Source organism: Sorex fumeus, unplaced genomic scaffold, assembly GCF_029834395.1.
Source record: "Sorex fumeus unplaced genomic scaffold, SorFum_2.1 ptg000028l, whole genome shotgun sequence".
NCBI classification, from domain to species: Eukaryota; Metazoa; Chordata; class Mammalia; order Eulipotyphla; family Soricidae; genus Sorex; species Sorex fumeus.
Window position 1 is genome coordinate 6466321 of NW_026606085.1, and position 24696 is coordinate 6491016.

Consider the following 24696-nt stretch of genomic DNA (forward strand, 5'->3'; position numbering starts at 1 on the left):
CCTGTGCCATATTGATAGGCCCACGCCACAGCTCCAGAAGCACACAGCTGCACATGACAGATCTACTCAGAAACTTACATATTCCTCACAGTTATATTACCTGCCATTTGGTGAAGACAGGAAAAGATGGAAGAGAGTAATCCCCAGCCTAATCCCTCAGCATCTTCTAAGGTGGATTAACTATAAAGACTCACCCTCAGTATAGCAAGAACACGAGAAAATCAATGAGGACAACATGTAGAAGTCCGACAAGTCTAAAGAGGATTAACAATTATCACTGAAAATATAAACAACACCAGTAAATACTCAGAGACTACCTGTAGTGACACCATGATGAGAATGTTCAAGAAAGCCCGACCCAGGTTTGATTTCCCCTCCCCTCTAGGAGAGCCCTGCAAGCTACGGAGAGTATCTCGCCTGCACCGCAAATCCTGGCAAGATACTCATGATGTATTTGATATGCCAAACACAGTAACAAGTATCACAATGGAGACGTTCCTGGGCCTGCTCGAGCAAGTCGATGAACAACAGGAGGACAGTGACAGTGACAGTGACAGTCAGTAAAGCATAAGAGAATGAGAATCAAAATGAGAAAACAACTACAATCAGAAATGACAGAAATGAAGCATATTATAGGGGATAATTTAAAGTCTGCATGGTAGAATAATAGCAGGTGATCAAGAGATCAAGGATTTCTAGATGAGAAGGAGGAAATGGAAAACAATCTGAAAATAATGAGCATACCAGAAAACCATGGGACGAATTGAAGAGGAACAATATAATAATCATCAAAGTCCTTGAATAACAGGAAAGCAAATGTGATGAAGAAATAATAAAGAAAACATCGATAAGAATTTCCCAGAGTTGAGGAATATGGCCCAAAGGGTCCCAGTGAAAACAGACTTAAGTAGCAAAACTCCAAAGACAATGTATGCAAAACAACCAACCCTAAAGATAGCAACAGAATATTGACAGCAGCAAGATCAAAAAGGGAACTTAAATACAAATGAAAGTCCATAGATGTACAGAAGATATATCAAACAAAACTCTAGAAGCCAGAAGAGAATTTAGGAATATAGTAACAAAATGCAAGGAAATCAATAGCTCACCAAGCTGGAAGAATACTCTACCCAGCTAGATTATCATTCAGATTTGAATGAACAATAAAGAGCTACATGAACAGGTAACAGCTTAGAGAATTTATAGCCTTAAAACCAGTTTTGCAAAAAATTTTAAAAGAGCTTTTTTAAAGTGCAGGATACACTTCCCAGAATTTGGCACTGAACAGGACATTTATTAATGGAGCATAATTTAACCCTCTATTTGCTCGATTTGCTCGAGCGGGCCCAGTAACGTCTCCATTGGAGACTTTGTTGTTACTGTGTCTGGCATATCGAATACGTCACGGGGAGCTTGCCAGGCTCTGCCGTGCGGGCGAGATACTCTCGGTAGCTTGCCGGGCTCTCCGAGAGGGGCGGAGGAATCGAACTCGGGTCTGTATGTTGTATGAAAGGAGAGAAGGTTAGCGCTCCCCTTGACAAGGATGGAAGAGGCTTCGGCCTGTAACACGCATACGGTTAACCCTCTATTAGGTTTTTAAAAAGTATGTTTACTCCTAGCTTACTAATGGATTTTATGCATCTTTAATAATGAATTAAAGTTTCATCTATATTGTTAATGGCTGATCTGTTTTGTTCTGTTTTACATACACAGATTTGTTTGTTTGCTTTAGGGCTCTATTCACTGGGGCTCAGAACCTACTCCTGGTTATATGCTAAGGGATCACTCCTGGTGGGGCTTGTTGAACCACTTGGGTTGCAGGAATTAAACCTGGGACAGCCACATGCAAGGCAAGTGTCATAACCCACTATAATATCTCTCTGGCCCTCAACTCAATTTTTAATCAAGTGAGACTGTTTACTTCTTAACTCCAGAATACCCCTGCAGAGGTATTAGCTAGTTGGTTACTCATAAGCATTCTCCTTAAAGACCTCAATGCTGGCTATAAAGAGACATAGGAGTCTTTAGTTTTTGTCTATCAAGGAGGCTCTTTGTAACCAATTTAAACCCACATTTCATAGCCTGCATTGATTGAGTACTCACTAGAACAGTCATCATGCCATCCCAGTTGCAATGATTCAGTTTGCAGAATAACCATGTGTATTAGTAACCGATACCCTCATATATAGAAAAAGAAGTAGATACTTAATGAGGCGAACAGCTTTCTAAGTCATCTATGTTCTAAGTAGCAGAATTCAAATTATGATCTGGATCTGTTTGGCTTCACACTGGTGCTGTCCTACACTCCAGTACAGTGGTTAAGAGGAGCGTATCTCCTCTTAAAGGAGGAGATCTCCCTAAAGTAACCACATTCTGAGGCACTGATGATTCTAGATTAAGTGTTGTAACGTGATAACCACAGAGCTGATTTCTAACCAATTCACTGGAATATTGCTAAAATCAGAATAATCGTGTTTGTACTAGATTACATAATAGTCACTACGTTGAGAAGCACACTCATTCAACCCGAATCATTCAGAATTCTTAGTCTGGCCTTTCACAATTGCCTCTGTCCGTCAGACTCAGACAAGGCTGTAGTTTGAATTCTAACGAGGGCTAGGCACACTGAACATTTAAATTTCAATTACAAAGATCTTGCTTTAATGTAGATTCCTTAATACAAGTAATAGGACTGAAAATATATCACATTGAAAACACAAAGTTAGGTATCAGTCTAATGTGCAGTTAGAAGCTGGAGAAAAACAATATTGAGTCTTCTTGATGTATCACTGAGGTAGCAGTGTGTGGAGAAAGGAGGTAAAATCACACAAATACTGCAGTAAATTTCTTTTTAAGCTGGAGATTCCTAGAGAAAGGTTCACAAAGAGGTACTTGAACCCTTTGTCAACAACTAAACAAATAAATTTATCATCAAGTCCTTTTGTGTGGCCTTCTTGCCATTTGGTCTATACTTTTAACTAGAAATGTCCCCACTGCAAAAGGTTCTATGACTGATGTGAAACATAAGCATGGGAAATCTGCTGAGTGTAGGGGTGGGGGTGGGGGAAGACTGTACGCTGTTCACAAACTATGTTTGCACTCCCTTAAGTAAAATGAAGTCAGCGTGCTGCTAACCTCAGCTCACAGAAGTCCTTTAGTAGAACAGTAAGAGGAGAGCCATGTAAACAGTAATTGATAGAACCTTGAAGAGGTTGCTTCCCACTCCTCAAATACTAACAATATACATTTCTTGCAGCTTCATGTCTATATATGTGCAATCAATCATTTGAATGATCAGATCTGGCCCTGCATTTGGGAAGAGCAGGTGAGTAACTCTTTGTCATGTTTTGAGGTTACCGACCCAAGCTCCTGCTCTTTTGCCAGCGCGTTCCCATGCTGTTCTTCTCTTTCTTTTTCTTTTCTCTTTTTTAACGAAATCACTGTGAGACAGACCACCACAAAGCTATTTATCATTAGGTTTCAATGTTCCAACCCCCATCCCTTCACCACTGTACGTTTCCTACCACCAATGTCCCGAGTTTTCCTCTCACCATTTTCTACCACTCACCCCTCTACCTGCTTCTAAGACAGGGACCTTTCTTCTTTCTCTCTCTCTTTTTGAGCATTATGATTTGCAATATAGGCACTAAGAGATCATCGTGTTTGTTGAGGGTGTTAAGTATTTTTACTGGGAAGGTACAGCTGGAGTAGCTTTTTTAAAAGTGGGTGGTGGCTTTGGGATGCAAACTACTACCATGACTTTAGGAAGTACAGGGAGGTGGAGGGGGAGGTAGCCCATCCAGACCCCGAGAAAGTCTGGAGATTTTAGTCACAAAACCCACATACCCAAATTTTCAGCAGATTAGTATCTTGGGGAGGTCCATCCTAAGATGGTGCAATCTGGCCAGGGCCATGATGGCGATTTTGGATTGTGGGAGAAAGTGGCTGCTGGGGGCTCTGCTTGGGTGGGCACCAGGATAACATGCCCCTCTCCAACCCCATCCTGGTCCTTTTAGCTTTGCACAAGTCCGAGATTAACTGTGGCTTTGATCTCTTTTGAGATTTCTTTATGGGTCTCTGAAGCAAGTCTGATAGCAGAGTTTACATAGTGGTGCTGGAGTTTATTTGTGGGGGTGACTGCTGGTGCTTTCAGGAATATAGGAGAGTTGGGGGAGGGAGCCCAAGGTGATTGAGAAATACTAGAGGTTTCAGTCACAAAACCCACATACGCAAATTTGCAGCAGGTTAATATCTCGATGAGGTCCGTCCCTGAGACACGGAATCCAGCCATAACACGGAGGCAGCTTTGGATTCTGGGAGGAAGCAGCTGCAGGTACTCTGTTTTGGCAGGGACCAGGCTAACTCTTCCCCATCCAACGTACCCCAGTTCAGTTTTACATGGGTCCAAGACTAACTGCAGCTTTTGATCTCTTTTGAGATTTAAGGATCTCTGAAACAAGGCTGATAAATGAGTTTGCATGACTGAGCTGGAGGTGGTTTGTAGGCATGGCTCTCACATACCTAACTTTTGGTGGTTTAATTTCTTGGGAAACTTGGTCCTGAATTGTTGGAGTCCAGCCAGAGACAAAGAGGCAATTTTGGGGTACTAGGAAGTCTAAAGCTGATGCACTTGCCCTGCGGGCCCAGGTTGACCAGTCATCACTCCCTGGCCCCCAGTGGTGATGGGGTGATGGCGCAGCAGCTGCCCTGGTAGGGACCAGGACCAGGGTCAGGGCTGCTACTGCTTGCGGCTCAGGACCTCTGGGTGGGATGCAGCCGCAAGTCCAGCAATGCCTGACTGAGGAACACATAGCCCTATCCTGGATCTCTAGACAGTTGGCCCTAAGAGAGGTTTTCCTCCATAATAAACCAAATAGGTTTTCCACCACAGTAGTGGTGACAAGGGCTGGTCTGGGGAAGAAATGGTGGGAGGAATGCCCACTGTGGCAAATTTCTGGAACCCTATGGTGGGAACTTGGGGTGCTCCTCAACTCCAGGGACTGTGCTCCATCATCTGGCAGACACCCTATCACCATCCTCAAGTGTCCCACTCTGAGCTGGTGCAACATGATGGACAAACAGTTGGTTTCATTTAATGGCACTCTCCCTGAGAGAGAATATCCAAGGGGCACCCACATTCACTCACGCAGAAATTTTATGACCCCATTGGCTCTTCAGAGCTCTGAGAGTTGCTGTCCCTCCACCAGCTCTGGCGTTAGCACTGCACTGCTGCCATCTTGACTGTCCTGTTATTTTGATATCCTTTGCAAAAGCTGCACTTGTGAAAAGAAAATATGGCTTATTTGATCTATCCTCTGGTTGATTTTCTTCTCTGGTGAAACAAAACACTGATTTTTAATTTCAGTTTTGTTTTGTTTATTAATTTCTAGAAGTTCTGTTTGGTCCCTCTTCAAATTTTGTTCATTTTAAAATTTCAATTTCTGAAGATACTTTTAAGCTTGCTATATCTTTAACTATAAAATCAAAGTTTATTTTACAATCCATGTCTGTCACTCTACTGCTGAGAATTTGTACAGATCAGTTTCAGTGTTGCTAGCTCTTGCTCATGCTGTGCTTTTTCCATACATGCTATCATTATTTGGTGGGTAGGGACACTCCTTACATGCTGAGATCTCCTGGTCTTGTACACGCGAAGCATAAGCCTTATCACCCATGCCACATCCCTTGTACTACTGTTAACTTTGATTATGGCCTGGTTATGGTCCTAAAATTTTTATTTTTGATTAACCCTGGAGATCTAAGACAACTGTGCCTTCCTTTAGAGAGGCATCTCCTTGTATATTTGTCTTTCTTTTTTTGTGTGCCAGAGTTTTACCTGGTGGGTATACTTTGGAGCAATTATGAACTTTCATGGTTCATTGTAAATACAAATGTCTACAAAGAAAGCAGAAGCACTTGTGAGTAAGTATCTTCTGGATTGGAACCCTAGTGTTTCAGAGAGCAGAGCAGGTAATAAAAGGTAAACAGGGAGGTTCCTGCGACTCTCACTTCCTCTAAGACGTTGGACTCCACATCTATCTGTATTTCACCCTGTGTTTTTTTTCTTTTCATTAGGTGGGGGTCTTATGGGGGGGGGTCTGATTTGAGGTCACACCCAGTTCTCAGAGTAGTCTCCTAACTGCATGCTGGGATCATTCTTGGTGGGGCCCAGACACCATACAGGTTCCAAGAATGGAATCTGGGTATGTCAGGTGCAAGGCAAGCACACATTCTGCTGTCTGATTTATTAGACCCTCGTGTTCCTGCCCCCACGCCTGGCTGTCCTCGCCAGGGCCCCTTGGAGGGGAGTGGGTTGAGCTTTCCTCCCTGCCCCGACCAGGGCTCCGGCAGCCGAAGACCTCCAGAACCAGCCACCACCATGCTGAGACCACTCTCCACACACATGAAGGTACCGGCAAAGGAACAAAGGCAAGCGGGTCCCGGGGCTGAGATCTCCAAGCCTACCGGATTGGGGCTGAGCATCCTCCACCCAGATCCTCCGAATTCCAGTAGGCGGGGGTCACACCCACCAACTGGCCCCCTGGCGCTGTGTAATCCCATCAATGGCCAAGACTCAGAGACTATAAAACCCAGCTCCCGGAACCGCTTATTAACGACATCTTATTATGACATCTTATTATCTCATTCCTACTTTGGACAAACTGGCAGGCTACCGAATGTAACCTGCCCACACGGCAGAGTCTGGCAAACTCCCTGTGGCGTACCCAATATGCCAAATACCAGTAACAATGATGGGTCTCATTCTCCTAAAGAGCCTTGAATATAATCTCAGGGCTAGGATGAAAGAGATGTTACTGGGGCCTGCTCAAGGCAATCGACGAATAACAGGATGGTCGTGATTTGTGTTCTTTAAATTGAAAATGTTCTTTTTTCTTTATTTTTATTGAAGTTCTGTGTGATTTATAATATTGATATTGCTGGCTTTCCATGCACATAATTTCAACACTCTAGCCATCACCAGTATACTCACTTCCCTACCACAACATAACTCCATTTCAACTACCTCCCCTCCTCTGGCCAACTCAGTTGTGTTGATCATTTCTGTTGTGTTGCCTTTGGCCCTTAGTTTCCACTTTACCCTGTATCTTTAGAGCCTACCTCTGTATTTATCCCTTTTTTTCTGACTGACCTTACTTATTCTTGACTTTCATTTTAACTAGTAAACAGAGGCACATAGGGTAACCTTTCACAGTCTGTACAGTATTTGTACCCAGGTCACTTGTTCTAAAATTGGATAGATCAAAGAACCAATTATCTTTTTCATAAGACAGGGTTAAGAGGCAAATCTTAAACTCAGATCATAAGGTTTTTGAAAAATCTGATTGCATTTTCATTCATGCTAAAGGTATTTACTTCATAAACTTGCAACCCTGTGAGATAAAGTAAGTAAAGTAAAGGCCCTCCCGTTGATCATCGATTTGCTCGAGCGGGTCCAGTAACGTCTCCATTGGAGACTTTGTTGTTACTGTGTCTGGAATAATCACTTGATTGATCCTGTCACCAACATTTAATATCACTTACCTTAGGAAAGGCACAATATGTAATATATACTTTAAACAACTCAGTAATTTGCATCAGAAATTCTACAGAATACTAACCTACATCACAACTGGTAATTATTTATTAATAACACTTGTTAAGTGAACACTCAAAGTTCTGAATGCTATTGAATCAGAATACATAGGTGATGACCTGGAATTCAGTGTCTGAAGAATTACTCCAAGTAATTTTCATATTGGCATGTATAGATCCATTTTAAGTACAAGGTATAAATGTAAAGTGTCTGCCAAAGATAACATCACTAGAGGCTAGAGGGGGGTAGGTGGGTACAGGAGGTGGGTGCAGTGGGTAGGGCGCTTACTTTGCATGAGATGGATTGAGTTTAATCCCTGGTATTCAGTTCCCTGAGCCTACTGGGAGTGATCCTTAAGTGCAGGGCCAAGATTAATCCCTGACCATCATCACTGGGTGTGGCCACTCCCATCCCCAATTAAAAAAAAAAAACAACAGATAATGTCATTAAGTATAGGATTTGAACTCAGTTAAAATTTCATACTAGACTCTTACCCATTGTGCAACAAACTAATAAAAAAGATTTTTTTATTTTTTTTTTTGCGGGGGGGGGGGCACACCTGGCAATACTCAGGGATTACTCCTGCTTTGCATGTAAGAATCACTCCTAGTGATGCTTGGAGACCATATGAAATGCCAGGGATCTAATCCAGATGGGCCCATGCAGGGCAAATGCCCTACCCCTTACTATTGCTATGGCCTCCTGAACAAAAAATTTCAGTTAGAAAAAGGCACAAAATTAGGTAAGTCTGTTTCCAAAACTCTTTTTTTTTTTTTTTGCTTTTTGGGTCACACCTGGCGATGCTCAGGGGTTACTCCTGGCTCATGCACTCAGGAATTGCTCCTGGCGGTGCTCAGGGGACCATATGGGATGCTGGGAATTGAACCTGTGTCGGCCATGTTGGCTGCGTGCAAGGCAAACGCCCTACCCGCTGTGCTATCGCTCCAGCCCCCAGTTTCCAAAACTCTTAAGATCTACTACCACAAACTTGCTTTTTCCAAATTTTGTAATTTCCAAGATCATTATTCTCTGTAACATATATTTATAATTTAAAGATAGTAAAACAACCGATGGAGAAAAGTTGACACTGGTAGTGTGATCGATGTAGAAATATCATATGCCTAAACTTAATTATCAATAATTTTATAAATCATTGCTCTTTAAATAAAAATTAATATATTAAATATTTTAAATTAGATTCATATATTTGTCTTATTTTAATTTTATTTATTTATACGGATTTTGGTTCATACTTGGTGGTTCATCAAATGAGACTGCCTATATTAGAACAGTAATCAAATCTTTCAGGATTAAACACAGAAACCCAGTGCAAAGTAAATAAAAAAATCAATTGAAGAGACAGAACCCTGACTATGCATCTCTTACCACAGGATGTTGACTTTCTGTCCACCAAATTCACATGTCTGGTTTCAGTGCGAAGTTTCTCATCTGTGTTATCTATCAGGTTGGCAAGGTCATCGATTATTTCTACACAGGAAAGTAAAAATGAATAAATGGTTAATACTCTAAAACTACTCTATAATCACACCAAAGTACTGTACTGCGATGCTTCTTCCTAGTAATACATATCTCAAATAAAGAGAAATAAGCTCATGCTTGAAAATTACAATTCATGGGACCATGGACAGAACTCAAAGGGCTACAGTGAATGCTCTGCATAAAGACAGATCAAGTTCAATATTGGCATTGTACAGTCCCTTCAGTATTATATGAGGAGCAGTCCCTGAGCACCATTGGGGTAGTTCCAAACAAAACTCTTCTCCCAAAAGAAAACTATAATTCTGATTCAAAAAGAAAATCAAAAACAGTAGGAGGACACACAAAAAAAATTGATCTAAAAAAATTCTAGGAGATGGAGAGGAAATGCCAAAAAATTTTATTTTCTTTTTGGGCCATATGACTGCTTAGGGCTTACTCCTGGCTCTGCACTGAGGGCTCACTCCTGGCAATGAGGGTGACAATATGGAGTGTCATGGATCAAACTCTGATGGATGACCATGTGTCAGGCAAGTGCCAAACACTGTACTATTGCTCTGGCCCTAGAGAAATATAAAAATTAAGGAGAAAATTTGACCCACTGAAATTACTTGGCTGACCAAGTTGTCATTCTAATATTAAAAGTGACAGTATAAAATTTTAGGGACCATAAGGTATTTATTTATATTTATATTTATATTTATTTATATCGGTAAAGAAACAAAGAGCACCTGGCCCAGACAAGATCAGACCTGAACACTTGAAGAACTTACCATCAGTACTCATCAATACATTGGCTTGACTCTTCACACGCTACCTGTCTGAATGCAAGGTTCCATCCCAATGGAAAACCAGCAGGACTGTACTACTATACAAGAAAGGAGACATCCACGACATTGGCAACTATCGCCCAATCTGCCTATTGTCTGTCATCTACAAACTATTCACTTGAGTCATCCTGAATAGGATTAGCAGAACACTAGATGAAGGACAACCATGTGAACAAGCTGGATTCCGAAAAGGATTCAGTACCATCGACCATATCCACACAATAACCAAGCTCATTGAGGTATCTCGGGAGTTCAAGATGCCGCTCTGTCTAACGTTCATTGATTTAAAGAAGGCCTTTGATTCTGTTGAGACAGAAGCGGTCATGGAAGCCCTAGCCAATCAGGGCGTACAAACTCAATACATCAGGATCCTTCGTGAGCTCTATTGCGGATTCACTACCAAGATCTCACCATTCTACAAAGAAGTAATCATCCATATCAAGAGAGGGGTTCGGCAGGGTGATACCATTTCACCAAAACTCTTCAGTGCCACCCTCGAGAACATCATGCGACGACTGGAATGGGAAAACATGGGAGTGAAGATAGATGGTCGGCAACTACACCACCTCCGCTTTGCTGATGACATCGTTCTAATAACACCAAACATCAGCCAAGCGGCACAAATGCTGAACGACTTTAACCGTGAATGTGGAAAGGTCGGACTACAGCTGAATCTTACGAAGACAATGTTTATGAGAAACAGCCTTGTTCCTGATGCTCCATTCGCTCTCAACGAAACCACCATCTCTGAATGCAATAGTTATATATACCTAGGTCGAGAAATCAACATGATGAATGACCTGGCACCTGAGTTGCGCAGGAGGAAGAGAGCGGTTTGGAATGCCTTCAAGAGCATTGAAGAAATAACTAAAAGGACAAAGAACCTCCAGCTACGAGCACATCTCTTTGATTCCACTATTCTTCCTGCATTAACATATGCCTCAGAGACCTGGACCCTACGAAAACAGGATGAGAACGCTATTCGGGTCTCTCAAAGAGGAATCGAAAGAACTATGCTTGGAATATCACGATTCACTCAAATGAGAGATAGAATCCGGAGTTCTGATCTTCGTCAACGCTCAAGAATCAGGGACGCTGTCTCATTTGCCAAGACATCAAAAATCAGATGGGCTGGACACGTAATGAGGTTTACAGACAACCGCTGGACTAGAGCCATTACTGATTGGATTCCACGGGACATCAAAAGATCACGTGGACGCCCACCTATAAGATGGTCAGACTTCTTCGTCAAGACCCTAAATGATCGGTTTGAGGCTCTGCATGTTCCTAGAACGAACAGTTACCATTGGACTACGCTAGCACGCAACCGGGATGAATGGAGACGTTACTGGCACCCGCTCGAATAAATCGATGAATAACGGGGATTAAGTGATTAAGTGATGGTATTTATTAAGAAAACAATTTGATGATGTCATCTAGTTAGCCAAGAAGTGTATAAAATTTAAAAGAAAAACAACTCTAGATTGGACAAGAAGCAACCATGACAAAGAGAAATCTGAAAGAAGTTAATTAATTTAAATACTACCTGAAACAAACAAATATTGAATTAGTTTGGGGAAAGACACATTGTAAACAGGGATGATGCAAATTGTAACTTAAAATCAGGAAGCAGTGGAGGGAGGGAGAAGCTTACTGCTTTATAAACACGTAAAGCTTCAATGTTTTATGTAATTATTTTGTTAACCTTACATTGATCTTTTAGTAATTACTTTTCTTTTTTAAAGAATTTTTTTATGGAGGCACCCATGAACCACTTCTGGCACTATGTAAGCTCATCCACTGGCCATGATCCAGAGACTCATGAATAAATCTCAAAATAAATCAACAAGTCTCAGAAAAATTTTTCCGGAAACCAGTTTATGGCTAAGTCATGGGGTTACCCAGGTGTGGGGCAGCTTGGGCTGGCCTATCCCAGCAGCCAATTGCTCCAACATTCCAAAATCTCTCATGCTACCAGAGTCCACTGCCAGAGACCCAAGCCTCATCCAGAAATTAATCTGCTAAAAAATTCAGGTTTATGGGTTTTATAACTGAAATTTTCAGGATTCCTTGGAGTTGGACTACCTCTCTCCATCTCCCTGTATTTCCTGAAGTCCTGGCAGTAACACACACAAATTCAAAGCTGCCACCCAATACACTCCAGCTGTATCACCCTGTTAAAATTTCTGACTTCCTGGAGTAATATCTCAAACTCTACAACACTGATAAACCAGTAATAGCACACCAGATTGGATGGGATGCAACACAGAAGGCAACCAATCTCCATTAACAAAACAAACACAGAAAACTTAACCTGCAACAACATTTTAGTAATCTCTTATACAAGGACTTAATGGCTCCATGGTGAAATACAACAATTTTCATTATCTTCTATAGAACCCATTTTTTGATCATTCTGTTAGCAAATTATTGACAACAAGCTATATAAAATAAATTACTGAGGACCTGCTATGGGGGCAGGCTTAAGGGATGTTTGGGAAAATCAGAGATAATGATGGAGGGAAGTTGTAATAGTGGTGGGGTTGGTATATTGAAAGCCTAGCGATAGCACAGTGGTAGGGCAATTGCCTTGCATGCAGCCAACATGGCCGACCCGAGTTCGATTCCTCTGCCCCTCTCGGAGAGCCCGGCAAGCTACCGAGAGTATCTGGCCCACATGGCAAAGCCTGGCAAGCTACCCATGATGTATTCGATATGCCAAACACAGTAACAACAAAGTCTCCAATGGAGACGTTACTGGGCCTGCTCGAGCAAATCGATGAACAATGGGAGGACAGTGTCAGACAGTAACAAATCATCATGAACAACTTTGTAAATCACAGTGTTTATATAAAGCATAGAGGAGAAATTTACATATGGAGGCCTTACTTATTCCATGTAAATTCCAAAATATATTAACACAGAATTGCTTTAAAAGTTTTGTTAATAACAGGTGAGAAATGAATTAATACCATAATGAGATCCAAGTATAAAATAAAATTTAATGTAATATATTTTCGATTCCAGAGTTGAAAATATGTAAATGAGACTAGGCATCTTATTATATTCTATTAAATATTTTAATTTTCTTATTTACATAGGTCAGAATCATATCATAATCACTAACTGACTCTTACTGATTTATTTTTTGATAATTCTAATTGCTTGTTCCTAAAGTTTTATTGGAAAAAGCAATACAAGGTAAATTTGTTATGTGTCTAAGGGGGCAGGTTGGGACTGGGAGGGAAACTGGGGATATTAGTGGAGGGAAGGTCACACTGGTGGTGTTGGAATAAATGCTTGAAACAATCTGTATAATAAACAACTTTGTAAATCATGTTGTTTTTAATAAAAATTGACAAAAATTATCTATGAAAATTTTATCTTCTTTTTATACAAACGTCCAAATTTGTATTTCACTTTATTTTAATTTTATTTAGGCAGCATAATGATCTATGTCATACTGTACATATTTCCTAGGTGTACTTGTCTAGGATAAAATTATATTTATGACCTAGACACAGTACAGAATTAACAGTAACTAGTACAATAGAAAAATTAAAATAATGCATTGTAATAAAAATTGTGGATGTGATATCTCTCCCTCAGAATGTATACCATTGGATGGAGTATTTCTGGGCTGCAGTTGTTAACAGTGAGTATAAGAGAAACTTCACAAAGTGAAACAATGGGTAAGAGGATACACACCTAAATACCTACAGGATATAAATAGATGATGATGTTAACCAAATATTAATAAAGACAATTTTAGGTGCTCTTCCTTGAATTTTTGCATTGCTTGATTTCTTTATAATGAGCATTATTTTTCTCTTACTTCCCTCTTTCTCTCTCATCCTTTTTTTTTCAGTGATCGCTTTAGAGATATATTGTCCAAAATACAATAACATTATTCTTAAAAAATTAAGTAATACAAACTAGGACATCAAATACAATTTCCAATTTGATATTCGAACTAAATTTTGAAAGTCTGTGAGTGAAGAAGTTGGAAACTCATTAGAAAACTATGGCTGAGCTAATGGCTAGTTCTAATTATTATAAACATTTTAATCTTGAAGTGAAAATCTGTGTTTTCAACTTCCACTGTAGTTATTTCTATAATACCAATGTTCTTTCTTCCCATAAGTTATTCTCATACATATTGTTGACTCTTCTATGCTAAAGACACATAGCTCCAATCTTCAGAGAATCTTGGAGGAACTGATTTCTGTGTCCATATTAATGCTTGGACAATATTCTGTAATAGATACTAATTTGTGTACATAGTTTTCATTTCTGTTTAGTCAACACAAAACATTTGTGCTTATATAGTGGCAAAAATAAGAGATATTTTGTGATCCATTCCACATGCCATCAATAACAATTATGCTTTGTAGAGTTGTTCAATACATTGTTATCATGCAAACTTATTACAATAATATGTTTTAATGCTAATATAAATATAAAAGAAATCATATAATAACTGCATACATACTGTCAGAAGAGGTATATTATGTATTTATCTCTTAGAAAGTCAAATACATAATATTCAAATACATAATCCAAATATTAAATAACCAAATATATAATAAATATGGGCTGGAGTGATAGCATAGCGGTAGAGCGTTTGCCTTGCAAGCGGCAGACCCAGCAAACCTGGGTTCCTTCGCCCCTCTTGAAGAGCCCGTCAAGCTACCGAGAGTATCTCGCCCTCATGGCAGAGCCTTGCAAGCTACCCGTGACGTATTCGATATGCCAAAAACAGTAAGAAGTCTCACAATGGAGATGTTACTGGGCCTACTTGAACGAATCGATGAACACCGAAAAGACAGTGCTACAGTGCTATAACAAATATAATTTATATATATATATATATTTTACACATAGTAAAATATATATATATGTCCCCACCCCAAGGGACCCCAGCTCCGGCAGTCAACCTCCATTGCTTAACCACCGCCACGCTCCAGGCCACTTTCCGGATGCTCAGGCCAAGCCTTAGGCAAGAATGAAGTCCCACAGAACTCAGATAATGCAGAATTTTGTGACCTTGAACTCTGGATTCAACAGGACTGGAACAGAGATCCTCTGCCTGCTTCCCCCAGTCTCTGATGACTCAGGAATCACACCTATAAGCCACACCCTGCCGGCATTAGATAATCTCCTCATCAGTCACCCTCCCAGACAGCTGCTCAACACATCACATTATAAGACACTTCCTACCCATTTATGCCTCTCAGAGAGCCCGGCAAGCTACCGAGAGTATCCCACCCATATGGGCAGAGCCTGACAAGTTCCCTGTGGCATATTCAATATGCCAAGTACAGTAACGACAACAGGTCTCATTCCCCTGACCCTCAAAGACCCTCCAATCATTGGGAAAAGACAAGTAAGAAGAGGCTGCTAAAATCTCAGGGCTGGGAGGAATAGAGACGTTACTGGCGCCCGCTCGAGTAATTTGAAGACCAACAGGATGACAGTGATACAGTTACAGTGATAGTATATATCTACATGTGGTAAATATTAAAATACATAATAAATAAATATTATGTATTTGACTTTCCATTTTATAACTCTTATTGCAGCTCTTCAGACTTTATAGGTAAATAAAATATTTGTAGGAGATTTGACAGAAATCCTACCACCCGTGTCAACTTTCCTCCAGCAGTGGTCCATATTCCATCCCCATCCCCACCCTCAACTTGTCAGGCACATTACAAATTTCCACTGGTTTCAGCTAAGATCTCATATTTTTAGTGTTGTTGAGTCTGTGTTTTGGATAGATGGCTATTCTACCATATCACCAGTGTAACTGAAGCCCTGAACCAATTCACCCACTACTTCCCATTCTCTTCTTCCCTCTCCCCTTTGATTTCCTTCTCTGTCTTTCTCCTCTAGGATCAAGGCGTCACTGGGGTCACAAGGGGTTGAAGGGTCAAGAGGTGACAAGAGGTGACTGGGGTCAAGGGTTATTTAGGCACCCCCCCCCCTTTACAATACATTTCCTCATCCAGTATTCTATATGCCAGATAAGTGAGATCATCCTATGAGATTATGAGATGATCATATGAGATTCTGAGACAATCATGAGATTGTCTTTCTTCATCTGGTTTACTTCACTCAACAAGATATCTACCAGTGCTAACCACACTGCAGCAAATTGCATGATTTCATCAATCCTAGAAGCTGCATAGTAGCGATAGCACAGCGGGTAGGGCGTTCGCCTTACAAGCGGCCAACATGGCCGACCCGAGTTCGATTCCTCCGCCCCTCTCGGAGAGCCCAGCAAGCTACCGAGAGTATTCGATATGCCAGACACAGTAACAACAAAGTCTCCAGTGGAGACGTTACTGGGCCCGCTCGAGCAAATATATATATATACATATATATATATATATATATATATACTATATATACTACATCTTCATACGGATTCATCTGTCACTGGACTCCTAGGCTGATTCCACATCTTAGCTATTGTACTATGTTTAGCAATGAATAATGGTGTGAATATATCCTTTTAGTGAATAATGATGTGAATATATCCTTTTAGTGAGAAATCATTTTGACAAAGAAATCATTTTGACATCTGAAAGAGAGAAATAATTTTAACAGAGAAATAAAAAGAGCCCAGATAATCATTTCTAAGATTTGTCATAAACACTTATTTTCATATAACTGCAACTTATACGTCTGTTAACATATCATTTATATTCTTTTATATTATTACATAGTTTTCAGCTACAATTTCTAATGAGTACAAAATATTCTATTAACTAAACAATCACTAAATATAGCCTATTGTGAAATACTAAGAATGCTTCCATCATTTTGAACAATGAATTCTTTCCTCTATTATCATTTCTCTTCTTTTTTAGCAAAATATATTTATGACTGCTGCATGGACTTTAGAAAACATTGCTAAGTCATTTTTTAAAAGGCTTATTATACTGCCACTGTTGACTGATTTGATAGAACTTATTCCACTTGTCAGTTATTAAGACCTCTGAAGGAGATTTCCAAGATCGAGGGGCTTGGGGGAATTCCCACCCTGTAGACCACTAGCTACTAAGGTGGAAATTCCCCTAACCATGGTCTATTAAAAGCAAATTAAACACAGGTTTCAGAGCAAAGCTGAGAAACAGCCAGCTGACTTCAGATTCTTAACAGTATAGTATCCTAGAAACTGATAGCTTACTTCCTGGTAAGTATTTGCATTTGGTTTAGAGAAGCAGCTCGTACTTCTGTCATTTATTAATTTGAGATGCTTGACTGCAATTCCTGCATAGAAAGGAAATAATCAACAATATAAACTGTGACACAAAACCTGACAGAATCAATAGCACTAATACATTCTCTCTGGTATCAAAATATCTGATTCATAATTTTTTCCTAGCTGAAATTACAGTCTCAAACTATATAGTTAAAAAGTGTGTCATATATTTTCAGATAAGTTCGGTGCCTTTCTTGTATACACAATGGTAACTGGCAGCTCTCAATCTGTTATGCCTTTTTCTTATACTGCTAATAACATTTGAAGACATGTTAAACAGTGAATAAACAGTTTTTCCTGAGGGTGTTCATTTAACTCCCTTTATTATGAACAACGCAAACTGTTCTTGAAATTATCTATGGAAATTAAAAATGGGGGAAGGGTAATACACTAGGGGAAAATGTCAGAAATAATTACAGGATTCAGGAACAGAAAGAAAAGATCAACTTGTGACTCAGCAAAAGAAAAATAATAGCTCACCTGCAGGTGGGGAACTCCAGCACACCCAAGCAGAACCTTTCGGGTGTGCTTAGGCTTTGAGAACCTAAGAAAAATTCACTTCAACACACCTGCTCACACCTTATGGACAGCCAGGTGGGCTAGGCTAGACAGAAAGCACAAGCACTTTTCGTTCTCCCTCCCCATCACCAACCAAAGCCTTTCACTTTTCCTTCATCTGGATCTAAAAAGATCTGAGGTCTATACATGACAGAATCCTTCCCAACTTCCTACAAGAGACACTGATCTCTCTTGGTGAAGATAAAACAAACAATTAACATGTATAAACGAAGAGTTCAAAGGAGGAAGTTGAGGGGTATTTATGAGTATACACTTTCCCCTTCTGTGGAGAAAAATAAAAATCCTTCCATAAAAGAGAAAAGCTGAGAAATTGGTTTCTATTTAAAAAACAAGATTTAAGAGGACACAATTCAATGCACCTGGAATAGACATGACAATAAGGGACAAATTTAGAGATTAACAGAAACACTGCACCCAAATAGAAACATAATTATGAAATAAATAACCACTACTCTTAGAAGTCAAACAAAAATGATAGAGGATATGTATGAAAGGAAAAATAAAAAGAGAAACAGATAAAGATCCAGGAAAATAAGGAGAAACAAAAATCAATAGACAATTTTGCCTAAAAATAAATAAACAAAATTTTTCCTCAGCTGAAAAAGACATTAAAGTTTTAATATCAAAAATACTCATGGGGGCCAGAAATAGAACAGAAGGTAAGGTGTTTGTTTTGCATATGGCCAACCTAAGTTCAAATCTCTGACACCACATAGTTTCATAAACACTATCACTAATGAACAGCGCTAGAAAAATAGCACCTAAGCACCACTGGCTCTGCCCCCTATATATTTGTAAATTTATATACTCAAAAATACTCAAGAGTTTGGAACATTAAGTAAAGATCAAGAAATATCACATAAAATGTACAAAATTCAGAATAAAGAAAAAAATCTGCAAATAATTACATATAGGCACAAGGAAAGGGAGTTCATGAACCAAAGAAGCAAATTGAGCTAGCTATCACACTGTTCCTACGAAACACTAAATACCAAAAGACATTAAAGGAAAAAAAATACTACCAGGGACAAAGTCAAGGTTTGTAAGAATTCAAAATCTTACCAAGCAATGCTAAAAGAATGTGCTGCAAGGACTGAAAGTCCTCCTAGAGCTGATTAATGCAAGTAATCAGGTCAATAAAGGAGGAGTTATATGAGTGTGCTTCTGTCAAGTTCATAAACATTATACAAATGTCACTACTTGCATTTGTTAGGAGCTATATAGCTATGTGCCTTTGGCTAGAATTTTATCTATTCACTATTTCATTTTATTCTTCACATGTTCCAGTTAAGTTTGTGATATCTTTCACTGTTCCAGAGGACTGTCCCTAGTCCCTAGCTGCCTATGCATCTACCAGTGCCTTATATATCTTGGATATTAACCCCTTATCTAGTGGGTATTGGGTAGAAACATTATGGTCATTCCTCAAAAAACTAGAAATTGAGCTTCCACATGATCCAGCAATACCACTTCTGGGAATATAACACCAGGGGCACAAAAACACACAGCAGAAATCACATTTGTACTTGTATGTTCATTGCAGCACTGTTCATAATAGCAGAATTTGGAAACACCCCAAGAGCCCAATAACAGATGACTGGCTAAAGAAACTATGGTGCATCTACACAGTGGAATACTATGCAGCTCTTAGGGTCTCTCAGTACCTGTATTGCAAACCATAATACACATAAGGAGAGAGAAGGAGAAAGGGAGAGAGAGAGAGAAAGAGAAAGAAAGAGAGAGAGAGAGAGATAAGAAAAGTGCATGCAGGCTGGGGGTAGTGGTGGTGGTAGAAGGGATTCGGGGGATATTGCTGGTAGAAAATGTACATTGGTGGAGGGATGGGTGTTGAAATATTGTATGACTGAAACCCCTATCATGAAAGCTTTGTAACTGTGATTGTAACCGTGATTCAATTTTAAAAAAAGAATATATTAAAAAGAAACACTTTTAATAATGCAAGGTAATCTTTCTAAAAGTGTATTTTACTACAATATAACAATTCACTCGGACAAATGTTTCAATAACTATAGCTTCCAACTGTTGATACACAAAATAAGTGGTAAAAAAACAGACCAAGAGAATTAAGCATTATTTTCAAAACTCAGTACTTGCAGGAGGGCTAAATTTGCCCTTACAATATAGGCCTCAGGTAGCACTAAACTCACTGTCAAGGGGTATAGTCTGCTATACTAGCTTCCATTTTAAGAAATTATGCAGAGTATTTATAAATAAAAACATATAAATACGCAAAAATGAAATGACACATATCTGTGTATATATATTTGTACACATACCGTGTCTATGCAAATACATGTATATACATATCTAAATATCCATATGCAAATTGAAATTCATTTTTCTGTGAGCAACGCAAAGGTACATATTCATTGCTAAGAGAAAAAATATATACAATGTATATATACATAAGTATGTGTGTATATATATCAACATTATTAATGCTTAACATTCATAGCATATTTATCAAGCGTGATTCTACAGATCAGAAGACAGTGTGAAGGGAATATAGTGCAAAATAATCACGAATAATCACACAGGAGCAGAGCAAAAGTGTAATGGGTATGGCATTTGCCTTGAGCAAAACTGACCAAGCATGGCACCCTATATGATCTCCAAAGTCCACCAGGACTGGTCCCTGAGCAAAAAGTAAGGAGTAAACCCTGAAGACTGCCAGGTGTAGCACAAAAACAAAAACAAAAACACCCAGGCAGACTATCACTAATATCTGGAAGAACAACACAGAGCTTCATGGATAAACAACAGCTTAGAAACTTCATAGACTTGAAACCAATTTTGTAAGAAGCACTGAAAGAGTTTTGTTAACATAAGACAAACTTCACAAACACACATAATTTCTATAAAATGATGAGAAAAAAATTACTTCATGTCAATAAGCACACTTAATGTCAAATGCCTAAATTAAGCAACCAAAAGACGGAGTGCAAGGGGATCAGAAAACTGAACCCAACTTTTTGATATCTACAAGACACAATAGAACATTCTAGGCAAACAGAGGTTTACAGTCAAGAACTGGAAAACAATATTTCAAACAAACCGTAGAACGAAAAGGCTGAGGTAAATAAAGATTTGAAATTACAAAAGGTTATAAGAACAGAGATAGTGATTACTTAATGTTTAAGTGATATATAAATCACAGAGAACTCATGCCCCTGAAAGTTATGCAACCAATAAAGGATCATCAAAATATTTAAAACAATTTCAGACAAACCTAAAGAAAGATATTGACAGTAACAGAATAATAGATGGAAACTTTAACACAATGTTTTCTTCCCTAAATAGACTAAAAATCAAGAAAACATTGGCTCTGAAGGAAGAACTGAAAGAGATGGGCTCAACAAAAATATATGTCACCTTAACCCTCATCCCCACAAAATCAAACGTTATTATCCAATGCATGTGGGCCATACTTCAAGACAGAACACATGCTGGGTTACAAAATATACTTTCATTAAATCAATAAGATAGAAATCATATCAACTATCCTCTCATGATCCATTGAAAATTGAAGTTTATCACAAACAGAAACGAGGGGAATAAAAGCAAAGACTTGAAAATTAAACAACACTATACTGAACAATCCTGAGATCAAAAAGGAAATTAGAGAGAAAATTAAGATTCCTGGAACAAGAACAATGATTCAAACAGATAAATGAGACACAGCAAAAGCAATGTTAAGGGGAAAGTTCATAGTAATGCAAGAAAAGAAAGCAAGAAAAGACACACATAAATAATTTAACTACATAGCATAAGCAGTAAGAAAAATACCAACAAGGAAATCAATAAAAGAAGGAATAAAACAATAAAAATTAAACTAGAAAATAGTGAAATGTAAAATAAAATAATCAACAAAACTAAGAGCTGGTTCTTTGGAAAAATGAGCAAGGCATTAGCTAGCTTCAAAAAGAAAGACAAAACTGTAATAATCTGAATAAGAAATAAAAGTGGAGATGTAACAACAGACAACACAGAAGTTCAAAGGTTCATCAGGTACTACTTCAAAAATTTTTGTGCCATGAAATCGAGGAACCTAGAGAAAATTATTTGAATCATGAGAAAACAGAGCACTGAGGAGGCCAGTTATTACCTAGAAAATATGAATAAGATCTCTGAAAAGTTAAGGCAATCCCAAGGGCAAAGATGAGAGGCTTCTTTCTTCCTAACTTGAAACTATACTATAAAGCTATAGTAATCAAAACAGTTTAGTGAAGGAATAAGAAATGACTCTCAGACCAGTGGAATAGAGTTAAGAGTCTAGAGACAGATTTTCAGATATTTTTGAAGGTTAATATTCCACAAATGATAAAAAAAGTAGAATTAAGTGAAGCAAGTCAAATCTCTTCAACAAACAGTGTTTGTTTAATAACTGATAGGTCACATGCAAAAAAATAATGCAGATCCCTTTCTAATACCATACAGAATAGCAAAATCATTTCATTATGAGACTGAAATCCATAAATCTATCAAACATAACTACAGACCTAGACCACTAAGCTAGAGTTATTTTCAATGATTTGAAGCTATTGGCCAAGCAAACAGAAGCAAAGAAAAGATAAACAAGTGGGATTACATCCAGTTAAAAAGCTTCTACACTGCAAAAGAAATGAGGAGAAGAATAAAAAGACATCCCAAACACTGTGAGAAAATATTTGCAAACCATTCATCTGAAAACAAGCAAATTTCAAACATATATAAGTCACTTACAAAACTTCACAAGGAAAAAAAAATCCAATCGTCCAAAATATGGGGAATTAAAGAAAAGAAGAGATACAGATAGTCAAAAGATATACACATCACGTATCATTACAGAAGTACAAATCAAAACAATAATAAGATATCATCTCACACCAGTGATTGATGGTATGACAGATGGTGTGAGACATCAACTGAACAGATATGAGCAAAATAAATGAAAACAATCAGTGTTGGTGTGGATGCAGAACAAAAGAGACCCTCAGCCACTGCTATAGGGAATGTTAACTGGTCAAGCATTAAAAAAATAAAAATCAAAACACCAATATGGACACGTCTCAAGGAAACATGAATTAAATTTTCATATGATCTAGCAATTTCACTTCATTACTTCTACCCCATGGGTATCAAATTGCTATTTAGAAAAGATTCCTAATTTCACTTGCTATTCACAATGGCCAGAATACGTAAATAACCAAAGTGTCCAAGAATGGATACCCAAATAAAGAAACTGGTACATACGCACAATGGATTTCTGCTTGGACATAAGAAAAGATTAAACTATGCAATTTACTACTACATGGATGGATCTGGAAATCGTCATGCTGAATGTCATAACTCAGATGGGAAGGAGCAAACAAAGAATATTCTCACTTATATGCATCATACAAAGAAAGAGCACAGGAACAGCAAATGGTCAAATAAAAAGAAACAGCAAACTACTCTTCAGTATGAAGCTTAACACAGCGGGGTGGAGGGGGGTTTAAAGAAAAGATTCTAATGGTTGGACACTGTGACAATCGTGGAGAGGTGGACATTGGTGGAGGGGGTGGTACTGACACATTTTATATGTTAAACTATGTTATTAGCAGAATTGTAAACCATAGTGACTAAAGTAATTTTTTTTTAAAAAAGAGAAGTATCCACTCAAAATATATGTTTCAAAATACACAGGTAACTATTACTGGGGGAGAGGGCAGAGGATGAATTATTTTAAGATGATGAAAAAATGACTGTAAAAATAGGAAATTAAGCTGTAATAACGAAATATAAATATAAATCATAATAAGCAACAAAATACTGAAAATAAATAGGAATATTATCAAACACTCCTAAAAATTTAACAAGCTTTATAACAAATTAAAACTCAAGCACCAACGTGTCTATGAGAAAAAATATATATGTACAGTTCAAGAGATTTATTTAGGTCAATCAAGAGTGCTACTTCAATATTCCCTTTTTCCACCTCCACAACCCATATTTCCACCTAATCAATCACTACTTCCTTCCTCTTCTCCAAGGTAACTTCCATTCTGATTTTTACACAATTATATGGCATTTGTCTATTCTTATTTCTCATAAAATTCAAAGATTTATATTATTCTTAATTACCTATAAAACAACTGATACAAAAACACTGGGTAAAAGGATTGTAGCCTAAAGTACCCCAGAGAAGTTCTGTGTGCCAGTGGCTGCCTAAAGATTCATTGCACAATCCACAACTCTGTCAAGAAGCCTGAGGGGACAAAACAAAACCATAACTTTACCCTTCACTGCATGAATTCTAAACTGCATGGCTGCAGATGCTCACTCTCACCACTTTTATTTAATATAGTATTAGAAGTACTTGCCGCAGCAATTAAGCAAGAAAAAGAAATCACTGGCATCCAGATAAGAAGTCAAACTTTCACAATTTGCAGATGATATGATATTATATTTAAAAAACTCCAAAACTCAAAAAAAATTCCACCTCCTAGAAACAATTGACTTGTACAGTAAAGTGGCAGGATATAAAATTAACAGTAAAGTGGTAGGCTATAAAATTAACACACAAAATTCTATGGCTTTCCTATATGCAAATAATGAAATAGAATAGAAAGACGTTTTTAAAAGGACATAGTATTCACGACTGTGTCTCAGAAAATCAAATACCTATGAACTGGCTTAACAAAAGAGGTGAAAGACCTATACAAAGAAAACTATGAAACAATACTTCAAGGAATAATAGGATACAAGAAAATGTAAACATATCCCCTATTCATGGAACAGGAGGATTGTCACTGTCACTGCCACTGTCCTCCCATTGTTCAATGATTTGCTCGAGCAGGCCCAGTAATGTCTCCATTGCGACACTTGTTATTTCATTTGACATATCAAATACATCACGGGTAGCTTTCCAGGCATTGCCATGCGGG

The 24696-nt window shown here is 38.4% G+C and overlaps 1 protein-coding gene and 1 pseudogene across 1 annotated transcript in view; one reads left to right on the plus strand and one right to left on the minus strand.

Annotated features, from left to right (window-relative positions):
* STX8 (syntaxin 8) overlaps positions 1 to 24696 on the minus strand; it is a 343238-nt gene that overhangs the window by 130737 nt on the left and 187805 nt on the right. Inside the window, exon 7 of the mRNA XM_056114921.1 lies at positions 8981 to 9082. Coding sequence (XP_055970896.1) covers positions 8981 to 9082 — 102 coding nt within the window. The remainder of the gene's footprint in view (positions 1 to 8980; positions 9083 to 24696) is intronic.
* LOC130024523 (uncharacterized) lies at positions 1500 to 1611 on the plus strand (annotated as a pseudogene).